The sequence below is a fragment of the Oryza glaberrima genome, chromosome 11 (assembly GCF_000147395.1).
Source record: "Oryza glaberrima chromosome 11, OglaRS2, whole genome shotgun sequence".
NCBI lineage: Eukaryota > Viridiplantae > Streptophyta > Magnoliopsida > Poales > Poaceae > Oryza > Oryza glaberrima.
Genome location: NC_068336.1, coordinates 16,059,530 through 16,075,336, shown reverse-complemented (window position 1 = coordinate 16,075,336; position 15,807 = coordinate 16,059,530). Strand labels below are relative to the sequence as shown.

At 39.2% G+C, this 15,807-nt stretch overlaps 1 protein-coding gene across 1 annotated transcript; it reads right to left on the bottom strand.

The window, feature by feature from the left end:
* Positions 1-438: 438 nt before the first annotated feature.
* Positions 439-3,916, bottom strand: LOC127754983 (cytochrome P450 78A5-like). The gene is made up of 2 exons (XM_052280600.1): positions 2,827-3,916; positions 439-1,260 (listed from the first exon to the last, which is right to left on the bottom strand). Exons 1-2 carry the CDS (start codon positions 3,841-3,843, stop codon positions 658-660), a joined length of 1,620 nt encoding a protein of 539 aa, XP_052136560.1. The 5' UTR covers positions 3,844-3,916; the 3' UTR covers positions 439-657.
* Positions 3,917-15,807: the final 11,891 nt, after the last annotated feature.

Genomic DNA, 15,807 nt, shown 5'->3' with positions numbered 1-15,807 from the left:
AATCCGACGATCCTGTTTCAATTATCACGACGATGAAAAAGGTCATTCCCATTAAGCCAAGTCAGCAAAAGCTGAATAAGCGTTAGCATGACAAATCATAGGTGGCATGGTTGGCCTAACAAGAATCCTTAAGAATTTTCTGGCCATTCTGAAAGGAAAATGAAGGAACCAAACTATGGTCCCATGAGTAGATTATCATCAAGGATCAAATTGGCTCTTCACCCTCAGGTTAGCCTTAAGATAATAATATGGTAGAGTATAAATAAAGTTTAGCTTATCCATGACCTAACTTTAGGGGTGGCTAGCTTGAGGACAACCATGTAAAAATTAGGTCCAAATCTACGACATGCTAAAGGACGACCTATTCTGCAATAAAAATTCGACTAAAATAAAACCTTAACAAGCAGAAATGCTATAGCAACTCAAGTACAAATTTTAGTAACATATTATAATAATTCATACAGGGCTGATTGCATGGAATAAATTAGTCAGCCCTACGCCTGCGTATCTTCTAATTCTCCATGTCTACTTGACAACTTCATCAAGTCAAAAACATGGCTTCACATAGTGATACCATCTAAGTATATTTGCCTAATTTACATACAAACCATTTAAGTTCTCTTTTAACACCACCTATATGATACAAGCTTGGCTAGCTTAGCCAGTTTTACTACGAGGAACTGCATGACAAACCAAAGGTTTCTTCATCTCCATAGAAAGACGGAGGCACTCCGTAAGTTTAACCGGCTGAGCCGCTGCCCACTTATACTCTTGCAACATCCGGCCAAACCATAGATAGGCAGTGGAGAGACCCATTATCCGTCCAGGGCACACCCGACGACCTGATCCAAACGGTGCCAACCTTAAATCTGATCCCAACACATTGATATCCTCTTCCATAAACCTTTCGGGTCGAAACACCCATGGGTCACCCCATATCGTCTCATCATGGGATATGGCCCACATATTCACCATTGCCGTAGTCCCCGCGGGTACTAGGTGCTTGCCCACATAGGTATCATGCACTGCCAAGCGGGCCCATGAGAGAAGTGGGCCAGGCGGGTGCATGCGGAGGGTTTCCTTGATGACACAATGGAGGAAGCGAAGGTTGGGGATGTCCGAGTCGGTCATGGGCCGGTGGCCCACCGCCCTATCTAGTTCTTCTTGCACCTTGGACTGGATGTCTGGGTGGAGTACCATCCGGGCCATGGCCCATTCCAGGAGTATTGCAACTACATCTGTCCCACGAAAGATCATCTCCTGCATCCAATGGACAAGACCAAACATTAGAAAGAGTGATGTTTTTCCTACCTGAAGAAACGACAGTGCCTTTGTTATTTTGCTACTAGTGTTGAAAGTCGAAACATCATAAAGGGACATACTAGTGGTACTAAGCGCTGTCTGTCACTTCATTTTCCCTCAAATCTTGTCCATGTCTCAATCAATAATTGGCCGAATGAATTTGCTCCTAATAATTAGGAGCTTCTGCGAGATGACCCACCCATTATTTTTGCCTTTCGAGGTGTGGGCCAATTGATCTCACGTAATCTCTCCATTACAAATTGATCTACATATATTTCATAGGTACACCAAGACCAAGAAAAGCTAATAACTCTCTCATACTATATTTACTCTAGCAATAAATTCTATGCATGCACCATTCCCACTATTTCCTAGCCAATAGCAAATCAAGATATTGCATGTGAGTTATAAATACTTGTGTGCATGGATGCATGTATCAATGTCCATTTACTCCAATGCACAAATAACAAATATACTTAATGAATGAACACAAATATATAGATCATTTAGAAGTAACCTCAAAAAAATTATATTTAGATCAATTTGGAATGGAGGGAGTATTAGTTATTAATGCAAAATAGTCCAGCTTATTAAGAAAACTTGCATGAAAGTGCATATGAATTTAGGTCATAAATAAGTACTCCCTCCGTTCCAAAATATACCAACTTAGAACCGAATTGGATATATTTTAACTAATACTACGGGGCTATATATATTTTGGGACTAAGGGAGTAATCAATAAAGACCAGTGAAGAATGAAATATATTGATTAATTATTGAATCCAAAAGGTTATGTTTATTGTGTAAAATAAAAGGACCATGATAATATATAGGAGTACCAACAAAAATCCAGCATGACTAGCTTAAACTAACTTTATTGGACTGATTAATTTATTAACGTGATTGTACATAAAGTACAATTGAGGTACGACTATGTAGAAATTTATGCATTATTATCACTTACTTATTTGGTGCTCTATCCACTAATTTTTGCACCAATTGTCAATAAATTATTACCCCCACTCCCAAAAAAAAGTGCCACGGCCACAAAAATTAGTTTAACCCTACTTCCAAGCCAATTTTTGCCTCACTCATGCACATATACTCCCACCGTTTTTAAATATATGATATTTTTTACTTTTTAACATGATATTATAACATTCTCTTCATTATTAAAAAAAATTAGTATAGCTATAAAAAGAATAAGTCATGTCTATAGTACCTTTATCGATAAAGCGGGTCTCACAGCAAAATAAGTTATATTTAGATATTTTTTTAATAAGACAAATGGTTCAACGTCATATCTAAAAAATCAACAGTGTCATATATTTAAAAGGAAGATGCTACACGACGGTATCCCGTTCGAACGGGATGACACCTCTGAGGTAGTATCGCCTGGTACCCGATAGGTATCGGCTCATCCCGTCCTATAGCATCCCTCTATTTAAAAACGAAAATGGAGATAGTAATATAAGACTGAGGTAGCAGCAAAAAAAGATAGAGCTAGAGAACATGTAAGCTCACCCAGAGGACAGCAATGACATCAGAGTCCTCAATCCTCTCCTCCTGTGGCATGGAGAGCATGTAGCTAAGAAGATCATCCCTCTTGTGCAGGTCACTCACCTTCCTCCTCTCCTCCATCACCCTCCCAAACTGCTCCCTAACCCTAGCTGCCAGCCTCTGACACCTGGGCCCCACCCCATGGAAATCCAGCAACCCCCACAGGCACTGGTACTGTGTAGTACTGTAGTAGTCTCCTAGGTTGAACTTGCCAACCAGCTCGTACCCTTCCCTCACCATGTCACCCATGTCGCTGATGACGCCGCCATGGTGGTCATGGTGTTCGAGCCCTAGCACGCTGCCAACCATGTTGTCGAGGGAGGCGGCGTGGAGGAGGGCGCGCATGGCGACGCGACCGGGCGGCACGGCCATGCCGCGGGACACGGCCTCGGACGTGCGGCGCGCGACGCGGGCGCGCAGCGCGGCGAGCGCGGCGGCGCGGCGCGGGGAGAGCATGCCCGCGCCCGCGGCGCGGCGGAGGCGGCGCCAGTAGGCGCCGCCGTCGTCTCCGGAGGCCGGGGCGAAGCCGACGGCGCGGAGGAACATGAGCTCCCGCGCCGCGGCCCTGGCGGGACGGTCGCGGAACGCAGCGCCGGCGAGGATCTCCCGCGCCGTGTCCGGGTGGCTGCTCACCACCACGGGCGTCGCGCCGAGCGTCAGCGACATCAGGCGCCGCGCGCCGCCGCCGTGCGCGTCGGCCAGCGCGGCGAGGCGGCGGTGCATGAGCGGGCCGGACACCGCCGGGAGCGACCCCAGCAGCGGCCACCCCCGCGGCCCGGGAATGGCGGCGGCGCCGCCGCCATTAACCCGACGTACATGTCCATGGCGTTTCGCAAGAAGCGGCGGCAAGGCGACGACCGCCATGGCCAGAGAGAGATACAAGAGAGAGAAGAGCCATGGAAGCTGTGAAGAGCTAGGGTTTATGGTGGTGGTGAAGAAGATGAAGAGCAAGAAAATGGTGGGGAGTACTTCATTCCTCATGGTAATTAAGCTAGGGGAAGAAGAAGAAGAAGAAGACAAAGCTATAGTAATTAGGGTTTAATTCCTCTAACTATAGATAGCTAACCTTAACTAGAGTGAGTAGTGAGTAGTGAGTAGTGAGTAATGATATTAATTACTAATGAATGAAGCTAATGCTACATAGGAAGGAACAAGCAAAGCACAAGAGAGATTTAGTTGTGTAATATGTGTTGTTGGTTATTTTGTTAATCGGTTGGAACTTGGAAGCTAGCTAGAAGTGGGCACAAGGAGCTTGCTTTGCTTGGGACATATTAATGGGCCTATTTATAGTGAGGGTGAGAGGCTGTGGTTGGTTGGGGTAAAGTTTGTGCATTTTGCTAGTGCTCTATCTTTTCTAACTAATGGCTGGATATGCAGGCATAGTTAATTGGGCCTCTGAGGCTCAACTATTGTGGCAATGGATATGTATTTAGCTATAGCTTGTTTTGCTACATTGTTATGGCATGGAAGTTATACTGTGAGTAATGACTTATGTCTCAGTTATAGTGTGTGCCACTATAAAATAAGGTCATATAGACCGTGACATCTTGTCCCAAACGATTCCTTAAATATATACCTCAAAATAAATGTTATATATTACAGATGACTTGTGCTGAGGTATTATGCATGAAAAAATGTTTTTGAGAATGTAGGCTATGTTTGGATAATGGGAAATGAGAGGTGGGATTGGAATTGGAAAATAAATGTAGGGTTAGGATTAAATGAAAGAGGGAGAATGAATGGTTAATTAGGATTTAAAGATGTTTTGGTGGGTGGAAAATCATTTCCCTAACCCATTAGCCAAACAAATGCTTATGGTTACAAACAATTTTGTGTTTGGATATAGCTTCCATGCGTAGTATATTTCTCTAGTGTTATTTGCTTTGGAAGTAAAATTTACTTTTGGTATATATGTATGCAAGTCTTTTTCTTACTTTTTAAAGGTAGATCGTAGCAGATACCGCACCGACTGTAAGTTATCCATGATTTCTTATCGACTAAGTCGCCTCTTGATTTTATTTAACCTTGTCATTTCATTCAGTTTTGAAATAGAAAAATGGATATTGGGTACTACAGATGACCTAAATGACCAATTTTCATATCAACACACTGTATTGTTTAGTTGAAGGGTGCATGTGCGTATCTTATATGTAATTAAACATTAATTAGTAATTAACTGCTGCTATTTCATGGTTGACACAGCATGTTTTCTATAGGTTGCTGCTTAATTATGTAGAGGGTCCTTGGAGGATTTGAGAGAAAGGTGATTACAACAATGTGGGCTATGGCCATATGGTAATAAAATGATGAGGTTGTACACACAAGGGAGCATCATGACAACTGACAAGAGGATACCAGGCTGCTTGAGCTGTGGGCAGAACAGAGTATGCTGTCACATAGAACCCCCCAACTAGAAGTGGTGGAATTAATAGCTAGCTAGAGTGAGGTTGAATCATAGTTCTCATGTTTTTTTAAAAAAAACTTTTTGGCACCCTTTTTGAGTTAAAAGTTGGTTTTTCAATATTTTTTTATTTTATTGTTATAATATAATATTATAAACTTTAGTGAATTTATAAAATTGATGGTCAGAGTTTTAAAACTTTGAGTGAATACTATCGTAGACATCAAATATTTATAATTAGAGAAGGGACGGATAAGTTATGCGCTTTCAATTTACCTTACTAGTTGCCGATAGTCCAGTCATTACGTGCCAATAATTGGCCGGTGTTAGAAGTGCGGTATTGCCACATGAAAGATAATGAAATTATTTTTTTTTCTTTTTGCTAATATGATTATGATATTACCTTTATACAGCTAAAGATACATGGATGAGAACCACAAAAGAGGTGAAGCACATCAGAGTCGACAACCCTGTTACAGCACTGTAAGTTGCTGCTCCAACTTGGTTAAATTTGTCCGCTACTGATAATGTTGACCTCAAGACATGCAACTTACATTAGCTGATGGAAACCTTTGGCATCCATGCAAGGGGTCAACTGTGATCAATTCCCCACTGTTGTGCACAACCGCTACCTCCACATATAAATGTACACAATTTTATATTAGGAAGTGATTTTGTAGGTTTAGAGTTTTTACAGGTATATTCTAACAGGCATTTTGTAATCGAAAATAGTACTCCCTCCGTTCCATAATATAATAAATTTTAGAGTTGGACATGGTTACTTAAAAAAGTAGGTAGAAGTGAAAGGTGGAGGATTGTAATTGGATTAGTGAAGGTAGGTGGGAAAAGTGAATGGTCAACGGTTATGATTGGTTGGGAAGAGAATATTGGTAAAGAAGTTATATTTTGGGATAAATCCTTAGAGCTAAATGTAGTTATATTTTAGAACGGAGAGATTACTTTTTTGTTCTCATAGGAACCGTTGGCACGAAGTGACGGTCCATATACTATTCCATTTGTTGACAGTGGCAGAGATAAGCATAGGGTAATTAGATCTGGTCTCCTTAAACCCTTTCAAATTATGTAATAAGTCTATGAAACATTGAAGACATAACAGAGAGCTTGAGTTCAGCATTACGCGTAGTCAATTTTCATGGCTCTCGGCTGACTCGGCCCTGATTGTTAGGGATGGTTTTACAAAAGTCAAGTTCTAACAAAAGGAATTAGTATGTCCATGTAAATGAATGATCTCACTAAAAGAATTGTTATACTCAACCGCTCTATGCTCATTCTCAATGTCTTTTGGACCAGCAAACAATGGCTCAAGACTCAGCATAAAAGCAACAAACATTTTTGAGTTTCTTTTTTTAAGAATTAAGCATGCTTTCTCAACTTGCCTTTTGGCAAAGATTAAAAGCCGCCTTGCCACTGCAAGCCAATCCATACAAATTCTTTTGTTCGTCTCCTTTGGAACAAATGGTTTATGAAGTGAACTTGCAGAATTTAAATCCTAGGAAAAAAATGTTTCCTATTTAGTCCTTGAAACAGGAGATTGTATATACAACATTCTATAAACTTCCTTTGGATTGACTAATTAATGTAATGGAAACGTTGGAGGAAAGTTAGCATTGAATCCAATCTTTTGAAATTTTCCCTCGAGTCTCTTTCTCTCATCTAATTCCATGGTTTCCTTACATTATGCTTATATTTTTCTTATGTTTTAAGATCCAATATCCCGTATATACATTCAGAACAAAATCATGTGTATTTCTTATCCTTATGTTTTATCGTTCCTGCCTTTCAAAGGTTTTTTTTTTTAATGTAGGTTTGGACATCAGTTGTTTTATTTTTCAGGGAGCTCACTTAATTCTCAAAAGAGTAAACTTTATTTAAAAAAAAAACTAAGTTTTAGAGCATCCATGATACAAAATATCTGGTTTTGCAATTTATTTCAAAGAAAATAGGTAGCAACTCTAAAATGTTCCATAAAACCATATACTTTTATAGCATTCATTTGGCACTTAGGGTAAAAACAAAATGTCTACAGCCGTGTCTTTTAATTTCTGTTCGTTCACTTCAAAGTTTTATTTGGTCTCGGACTGTCCATGTACATAAAAAGATCAAAATCACAAAGTTGTATGGAAATTTAAAAACGATGTACAAAATTCCAAAAAGAAAACTATAACATCACTCAAGTTTTGAAACACTTTGTATGTAATCCCAGACAGACATACATGTAGGGATGAAAACATGACAGAAATTTTCCAACCATACTGCTATCATTTCCGTAAAGAAAATAAAAAAAATTGTTTCCAATTGCTTCTAACTGTAAAAATTTAGTATTTCTAATTGCTATCTGCACCTTATTAAAGTTGCCACTAAGAAGGTAAATTCATAAATATGAAAAAAAAAATAACCGTATCAATACCGTTTCAATAAAAGTAATAAGAATACTAGGCATATCATTTCCATTCCAACCGTTTTCATCCCTACACATGTACTTCCACACAAAGTAGCCCATAGAACCTCAGAATATCTAGAGATTTTTCAACAATAAGCTAGCTAGTCATCCATGAAAAACCAAGGATGGCAAACATACAAGCCAGGCTTATAGTCCAGGACAAGCCAATAAGTTTTTATACATAAGCAACTTAATACATAGGCCTGACTAGAGCGAGGGATCTAAGATGAAGCCGAAGCTCCTAACAAAACGGCCAATTAATATTGTATAAATATGTTGTCGTGTAATGTAGGCTGTATTGTCTAAAAACCATGACATATTCAACCTAGAAAGGCTATTAGAAAATATAGAGTGCTGCCAATGATCAAACCAATTGAAACCTAACATCAAAATCAGAGCATTTTTTCAAACCTAGAAAGCAATTTTCAGCAGAAATGTTCCCTACGGTTGCACTTGCACTGCACCCACCAGGCCACCATGCTTGAAATGCTTGTCCATTCTGGCAGGGGACAAAGAAAAAGGATCAGGAAGGAATAGCAAGACATCAGTGGTACGCTAATATATTAGTGAATTATTATGCAAAGTTGCTGAAAAATCACATGGTTATTATGGCCAAAAATCGCATGCACGCGCGGCACAAAAGGCGGATCAAGAAAAGCTCTAGTTAGTAGGTTAATAGTCAATAGAGCGTGGAAAAGGACCCATCACCCACTACCACCATCACATCTTAGAGCTCCAGGGGACTGCATTTGCAGCAGACACCATCTATCAACCAGGTTTACTCACCAGATTTATCGGTAATCCGGCCTCGGATTTGCTGGGTCGGCCATTACAGTCATGATTAAGGCCCATAAGCATGAAAAAAAACAGTGTGCCACTCCTCCTAGGCGCCCAGCGCGACGAACTCACGGTCGACATCAGAGGCCCCTGGATAAGGTTCAGCCACCGGCAGAATACAGCTCATTGCCCAATCTCCGTGGTGAAAAATGCCTCCCTTGGTTGCATCTACACAAAGTCACCGAAGGTACATCAGTTCTTGTCTCTTGTATCGTTTCATTTCAAAGAAAGCAGGATTAGCACTGATGGTACTTGCATGACAGAAACAGTTAGGCTAATATCAATCTTATGGAGAATTTGTATCATAGTCCAGCACGACTCCGAGTTCATCATAGAGGTCAACGATTATCCCATGCACCGTAAATTAATAATGAGTGCAGGAGATTTTTTTTTTCGCAGCTCTAAATTGTAATTAGATCCAATGGATCCCCCTGCAAAGGAAAATTTTCAGTTTCATCGAGTATTGTCTTCAATAATTGACATTTCATTAACATGAGTGGATTACCTGTTCCTGATCTTGGTTCCAGTCCATTTCCTCGGAGTACAATTTGATCATGAGTGGCATGATGAGATTCACACCAGTGACTGTAGGCAGAAGCACAAACAACCAAGTGCAGCCACCTTTGGGTTGTATGATCCATCTTCTCAACCAAAACAAGATGGTGTATCCTTGACTAAATCTTGCACCTTGATTGCAGAAAACACTACAGCAGAGGGGAATGATTCAGCTTTCCAGCAGCACCAGTAGCAGGTCTTGAGACAAAGGTTTGAAAAGGCAAGGACCAAAGGTTGTGAAGATTGTGGCTCAGGTCCTCCTGGTCTTCACAGTGTGGAAATTCCCAGGAGTAATTTCAGTGCGCCAAGTCCCTTTCTGGTAGCCGGGTGTCGCGGTCCTTGTAATGCCCAGCTGCTGTCTTGATTCATGAAGGTCGTCCAATTCGAAATTTGCACCTGTGTCATGAAATGACTGCATCAAAGCTGCGTTAACGGCACGCCTCCATGGAAAATCAACAGGGATAGGAATTCCCGACGGAGATTGACTTGCATGGTAGACAACAAAAGCTCACTCCGGAATCTGGTGTCCAGATTATCCTTCAGAAAACCATGGTAACAAACCAAACCTGGGTTTCACTCCAGTTCTATCTAGAATCAACATGTAGCAGACTGCTTGGCCTGGATCCATCAGATTTAAGAATGTACTCTGTTTTACAGTATTGAGTTATGGATTTGTCAAAATGTCAGATAACATTCAAGTATTCAACACACATTGGTCACAAAACATAAATTGATGATGCAAACTGAGGACATCCAAAAGGTAGTTAGCACAACAGCACTACTAAGCAATGCCCACCTAATAAAATCTGATCAAAGACTTCTTTTTTTCCAAAAATTAAAAATCTCAACAATCAAGACATTGTACAGAGTGATATTGGCTGCAAGTAGCAGGATGTAACCATCAGATGGCCACAAAAAAAGTATCTACTTCATTATCATCTAGGTGTCCAGCGCTGACATTCATGGATGCATGCTTGATGTGACCTATCAATATCAAGGTTATGAATACCGGTTTTGGCAAAAATATCAGAAGCATTGCCAGTGCGGTTACTGGCCGGTTACCGGTTTTTACCAGAAAAGTGTTCAAATCCAAATTTTTAATTCAAAAACTCATGGTCACCTGGCTGGTGGCTACTGGCTAGAAGAATTGGGCACGGCTAAAGCGCAATTTTTCATAGATCTGAATGGATATAACACATAAGTCATTAATATATCACAAATTGATCAATATAATCATCCACAGAGTAGGGGGATAACAACAAAGAATATGGGCTGAATGGAATAATCCGAGGAGAGTTTGTTTTTCTTTTTTTACTTATTTTCTGAAGTGCCAGAGAGTAGATATAATGCAATTTACAAGTTCAAATTTAAACTATACTGGCCAGGAACCACCAGGTTCTAAACACTGGCCAAGATAGACACATGTAGGATACGAGAAACGGATGGTGACTAGCTGCCACCAGTAACAGCTTGTTTTATTATACTGGTTAGACTGGAGTGCGCTATGCCAGATTGCATCATCATATACTTCACACGAATAAAGAATATAAACCCCCATATGAAAAGCAAGCACGATGATTTCACTGATAGCAATCCTGATAGTGGTCTGATGGACTTCAGCCAACTCCTACTGATCTATATACACTAGGTTAGACTAATTTTGCTCAAGTTTGTGTTGGTCTGTCACACAGGTAAAGTTGTTAGTTGACTGTGTTATACTGTTATGTATTCAAGGATAAAAGGAAAACAAGAAATCATGAAAATACTAATAAGATCAAGGCCAGTACCACTACCAGATGTTGGTCAGTGATCATCGTGCCTGGCTTTTACGATATCCCAATTTGATGTTAATAATTAGTAGTTTCTACCTGTACTTGGTTGCCAATATTGATGGTTTTCAGAATAAAGCTTCAGCTCTCTTTCTTTCCAGAAGAAAAGAATACCTTTGTTACTGAGAAATAACAACCAGTGCTGAGAACTCTAAAACAACAGCAAATGAGGCCTTCAATACCAAATTGATGTTGACTGCTAATTCAGAAGTCAGAACTTTGTGCTAAAATACCACAATTCAAACTGCACTGTTTAACTTACAAATATTTTGTCAAAACTAAATTCCGTCTACCTCAATGGTGTTCTGCCAAGCATTTTCGCTTCGAAGCTTAACACCAAAAAAACATGTCAGTATAGATAAGCTTTGCTGTGTGCAATTTATCATGCTCTAACTATTATAGGGGTTTTCATGACTTGTTTGTGTGTAATAGTAATAGTGCAAGAGTAGCTTGTCAAGTATTAGTATTTCAATCCAATTAACAGTCTCCGAAGCCTCAAGTAGGGAAAGACAGTGATCTCCTATCCTCAATTAATTTGCTTGACGAATTATACTTCCCAACAAATAAAAACTATTATGTTTTTTTTTTAAATCAGAGAATAAATCTTGTAACTAATTGGTGTTCAGATCATTATGCTACAATTTGGAAAACATTTTTGTATGCATCTCTGTACAGGATATCTGAAACCATTGCGGGGCTGCCGTGTTGTAAGAAGCTGCATTAAGTAGATTGAATACAAGTAAACCTAACCCTCCATGAGAAAAGGCGTGCCCTAGCTAGTGTGGATATTTGCAAAAACAGTAGCCGTCATTAGTAACACACGGATGTTCATCTCTTGATCAATCTTTAATCCAAAAATAAAAGAAACACAATGGATGTTCACATCAAAGAGTAATCTGGACCAAAATATAACAAAATTGTTCCAGTAACTTCCTTTGGAGTCCATATCACCTCACAGTAAAAGTCAAGGACTCGAGGTTGATTTCTTATGGAACTTAAAAGAATCATTAGAGATAATGGCGAGCATGAAAAAGTATGTGCACACGCTTGCTTGACGAATCAATTGTGCAGGCCAGAAGAAACTTTAATCAATCATCATCGTACAAGCCAACGAATTAGTACAAACCTAATTGGTTCTTCTGTCCTCCATTTATTTCATCTTCCACAAGGTGCAAAAGTTGCTTCTCTTTTGCACATAAAAAATATATATATCAAGTAAGATAATTACAAGTATGGTTTATATATGGACCTAAGAAAGCTAGCTTCTTAGACTCAGAGTGGGAAGTGATGATCTCTAGCTCTTTATGAGCACAGACCCACTCAACAAATGGCTTCCTGTTCTTTTATGTTAAAGTCTGTTGATGAGATTCACTTCCACTAATAGAAAAGTCTAGCCAACTAAGGCCTGTGTGGCTGATACTCTTCCACCACCACATCACATTATAAGAATAAACAGAAGAAGAATCCAGTGAAAGGACAAACCTTAAAAAATAAATCTACCGTATAATACACCGTTACCACGACATTGTACTAAAGGTGAACTAACACCAAGCAGCATCAGAAGGAACTGAATAATAATCATATCATAATGTAATAGTGACCAGCAGTCGATGTTACCTTTGTTTCCAGCAAGACGCTGATCATCTGGGGCCCTCACCGACAAGTGATTCACGAGGTCACTGCCACTGCACTCCCACGTGTGAATCTGAAAGGGAAAGAACCAGCTCCACCATTGTGAGGACCACCAACAAAAGGAGATTCTAGGTGTAAATGGATATCCTTTTCCTTTCAAAGGGCTAGGTAGCCCTGCTGTCTCTTGATCAGGCTGTAGCTGACTAGCTGTGGTTGTTGAGTTCAGCATAGCAAGAATGTAAACATGCACACCAGCAACTGAGAGAAGAATTATGTACATGTCGTGGGAGTACAGTGCTCTACTGCTGTTGGTCAATGAACAAATAGGAATGATCTAGTGGTCACTCATCCTGTGAGACATGGAAAATGTGATGCAGCTTGAGACATAATTATGCAAGCACAGACACAATCAATGTTCATATAACTACTATACTGAGGGCTGAGGCAAATAAGAATTACTTAGTGACACATCCTGCTCTATCCATTTATCATCACAGTAATAATTCGTCTAGTATTGATTAAGTCACTCTCAGATAGCATGGCATGGTGACAATAGAGATGATCCCCTTTTTGTTCTTAAACATACAACACATTGCAGAATAACTTGTTCATAGCAACAACCTTACTAGCTCAGATCAGTAATTTGTGCTAAGTAGAAACAAGATCACCTAACCGTAACACCAAAATTTTCCTCGTTCAAAGCAGTTAATGACTGTAAGAAAACAAGATGCAGTTAATAACCCGCTGATTGAAATATATCCACAGATTCCCAAACCCTGCCAACAGATATAGCGATAAATAAATAAATGCGCTAATGTACTATAATTGTTTTTGTGGTCACATCCCAGGCACAGTACCAGATAACTCAAAACTAAGCAAGAAGCCAAACTCCTAATATAATGGTAGAGATGGCACGCATTGAATAAAGTATGAGACTCAAAACCACACTACTGATAAGCAACTAAAATTATGTACTGTTTAGACTATACAAAATTTGGAGGTCCGAAGACAATAAACCTAAGGGTCAAACAGTTAGTTATGTGGTATGCATCGGTATAGAGGCCTCACCATAGTAATTTACTGATAGAAAAAAGAAAACGAATTAAGATAGAACACCAACCAAAAAAGGAAAAAGATAAACAGACCATAAATGCATAATAATAGATCACAGGAAAGAATTAGGAAAGCCAAATTTGCAAGGATATAAGAAAGGATTCAATCTTACAAAAATGTGAATCATTTGTTAAAAATATATGTATGCCAATATGTGCATTGCAAACTGTGAATGCCTTGTATTAGATCCAAAAACTTGTAGAAGCACGATGCAGAGAACCTCTGGTTGAAAACCTCCGAATATTCAGGAAGGATGAAGGACAACCAACTCTAAGGAAACAATAATAAAAAGTTCTCTTAAAAATTATGTGTTTCAGGCAGTTTTGTGAACCCATCTCACCCGGATTGGGAGCCAATGTTTGGCTACTGCTCTTACAAAAGGAAACAAAAACAAATGAAAATAGTTTTGAGTAAAAATGGCTGTCATGCAAAAGCAAGATTATGCATTCTAATTGGTCTCCACCACTTTCTCCACATCGATTGACTCCATTAGCCATTTCAAGAGTCCCATAGGATCATGTGCCTTTCATTCTTTTAGAAACCAAACCATCCAACAGTGACTTTTCTGGTATCAACAGAATGTTACCATGCCTAAAAACTATCCTATAAAATCATCAAATGAAGAGCCATCATTAATGGTGCATGAAGTAGTCTACAATCTGGTCAGGAACAAAACACTAGTGATAGAAAAGGAAACATAACCTAACTATCCAATATAGCTTTACTGTTTTGACCAAGAACCTGAAACCAATCCACTCCACAGCCAACCAAACTTCAGACACACAAGCCCATGCTCACCCGGGACAAAGATAAAAAACCAACCCCCTCTCCCCAAGGCCTAGAGTCCCACAGTCCACAGACCTCTCCCACCCAATCCTACCATTACTTCTTTTTTTTGGCACTGACGATCCTACCATTAGATAAGCCATCATGCCTTCCACAATCATAAAATAATCATTTCGAACAGTTCAACAAATGGCAAATGCTTTCATTTATTTATTTATTTATTTATTTATTTATTTATTTATTTTTTGAAAAGATAAATCTTGAGAAAAAGCATAAGTGGGTTATCAGCTATCACCTGCTTATGGGAAATACAAGTAAACCAGACTCCATGTGTTTTTGTCAACATCTCCACAGGCTAAAGTAAATGAATGGATGCGTTAGCTGTTACATCCCCAAAATCATATCTTTCAGAGGCAAACCAAATCACGACAATTAGCCTTTCTTTTGATCATATCATACAAAGTGAAAAAAAAAAAGTTGCAGCACCTCCATAATTGGACTGCAGTAGTTAGCTCCATACCATTAAAGCCACTGAAATCAGAATAAACAATCTCTGTTGTGTATTACTGTATTCCAATTCAATTGGAGTCATACAATTGACAATATTGTGTAGCTCCTCCTGGAGAGAAAAGAGCGATTAGATAATCTGTCATCATCAGTACACAAACCATGTGGAAAACACATGATAACAAAATAAAAGTGCAGCAGAGATTTGAGAACTTATCTTTGCCTCTGTGGTACCATATAATCCTATTATTAGCATTCAAGAATGTTGACCATGTTGCAGCACTAGAATCAAAATAAGAGTTGAGACCAAAATAAACTGCAAAAGAAAATTTTCTTATTGATTGTTTCGTCATCTAGAAAGGAAAAAAAAAAAGGAAAACAATAAACTGAGAATCATGCAAGCTTCATATTTCCATGTAAGAATCATGCAAATGTGGAGTGCTATAGGCCCATTAGCCCAACTAGGTTCTTTATCTGGCACATCCTTATATATGTTGCACAACAGTGGGCTGGCCAATTTCATCATGTGACACGAGGACCAATTTGAGGCCCAAATTTAACCCAAGGTTTCAATTTCATCTGTACTTAATTAACATCGCACTCAACTTCTATATCCTAATATACTCAAGTTCAGTCTTATATGAAATGCACGATGTTAACCAGAAGATAAATGATAATATTACAATATCATGTCAACCTGTGCATCAAATGGAGTTGGAGCAACAATACGAGATTAAAGAAAAAAAAATACAGTCAAAATCTTAATGGCAATAAAAAAATGACAACAAATTGACTAGCCAGAAACTGTAAGCAATGATTGAAGC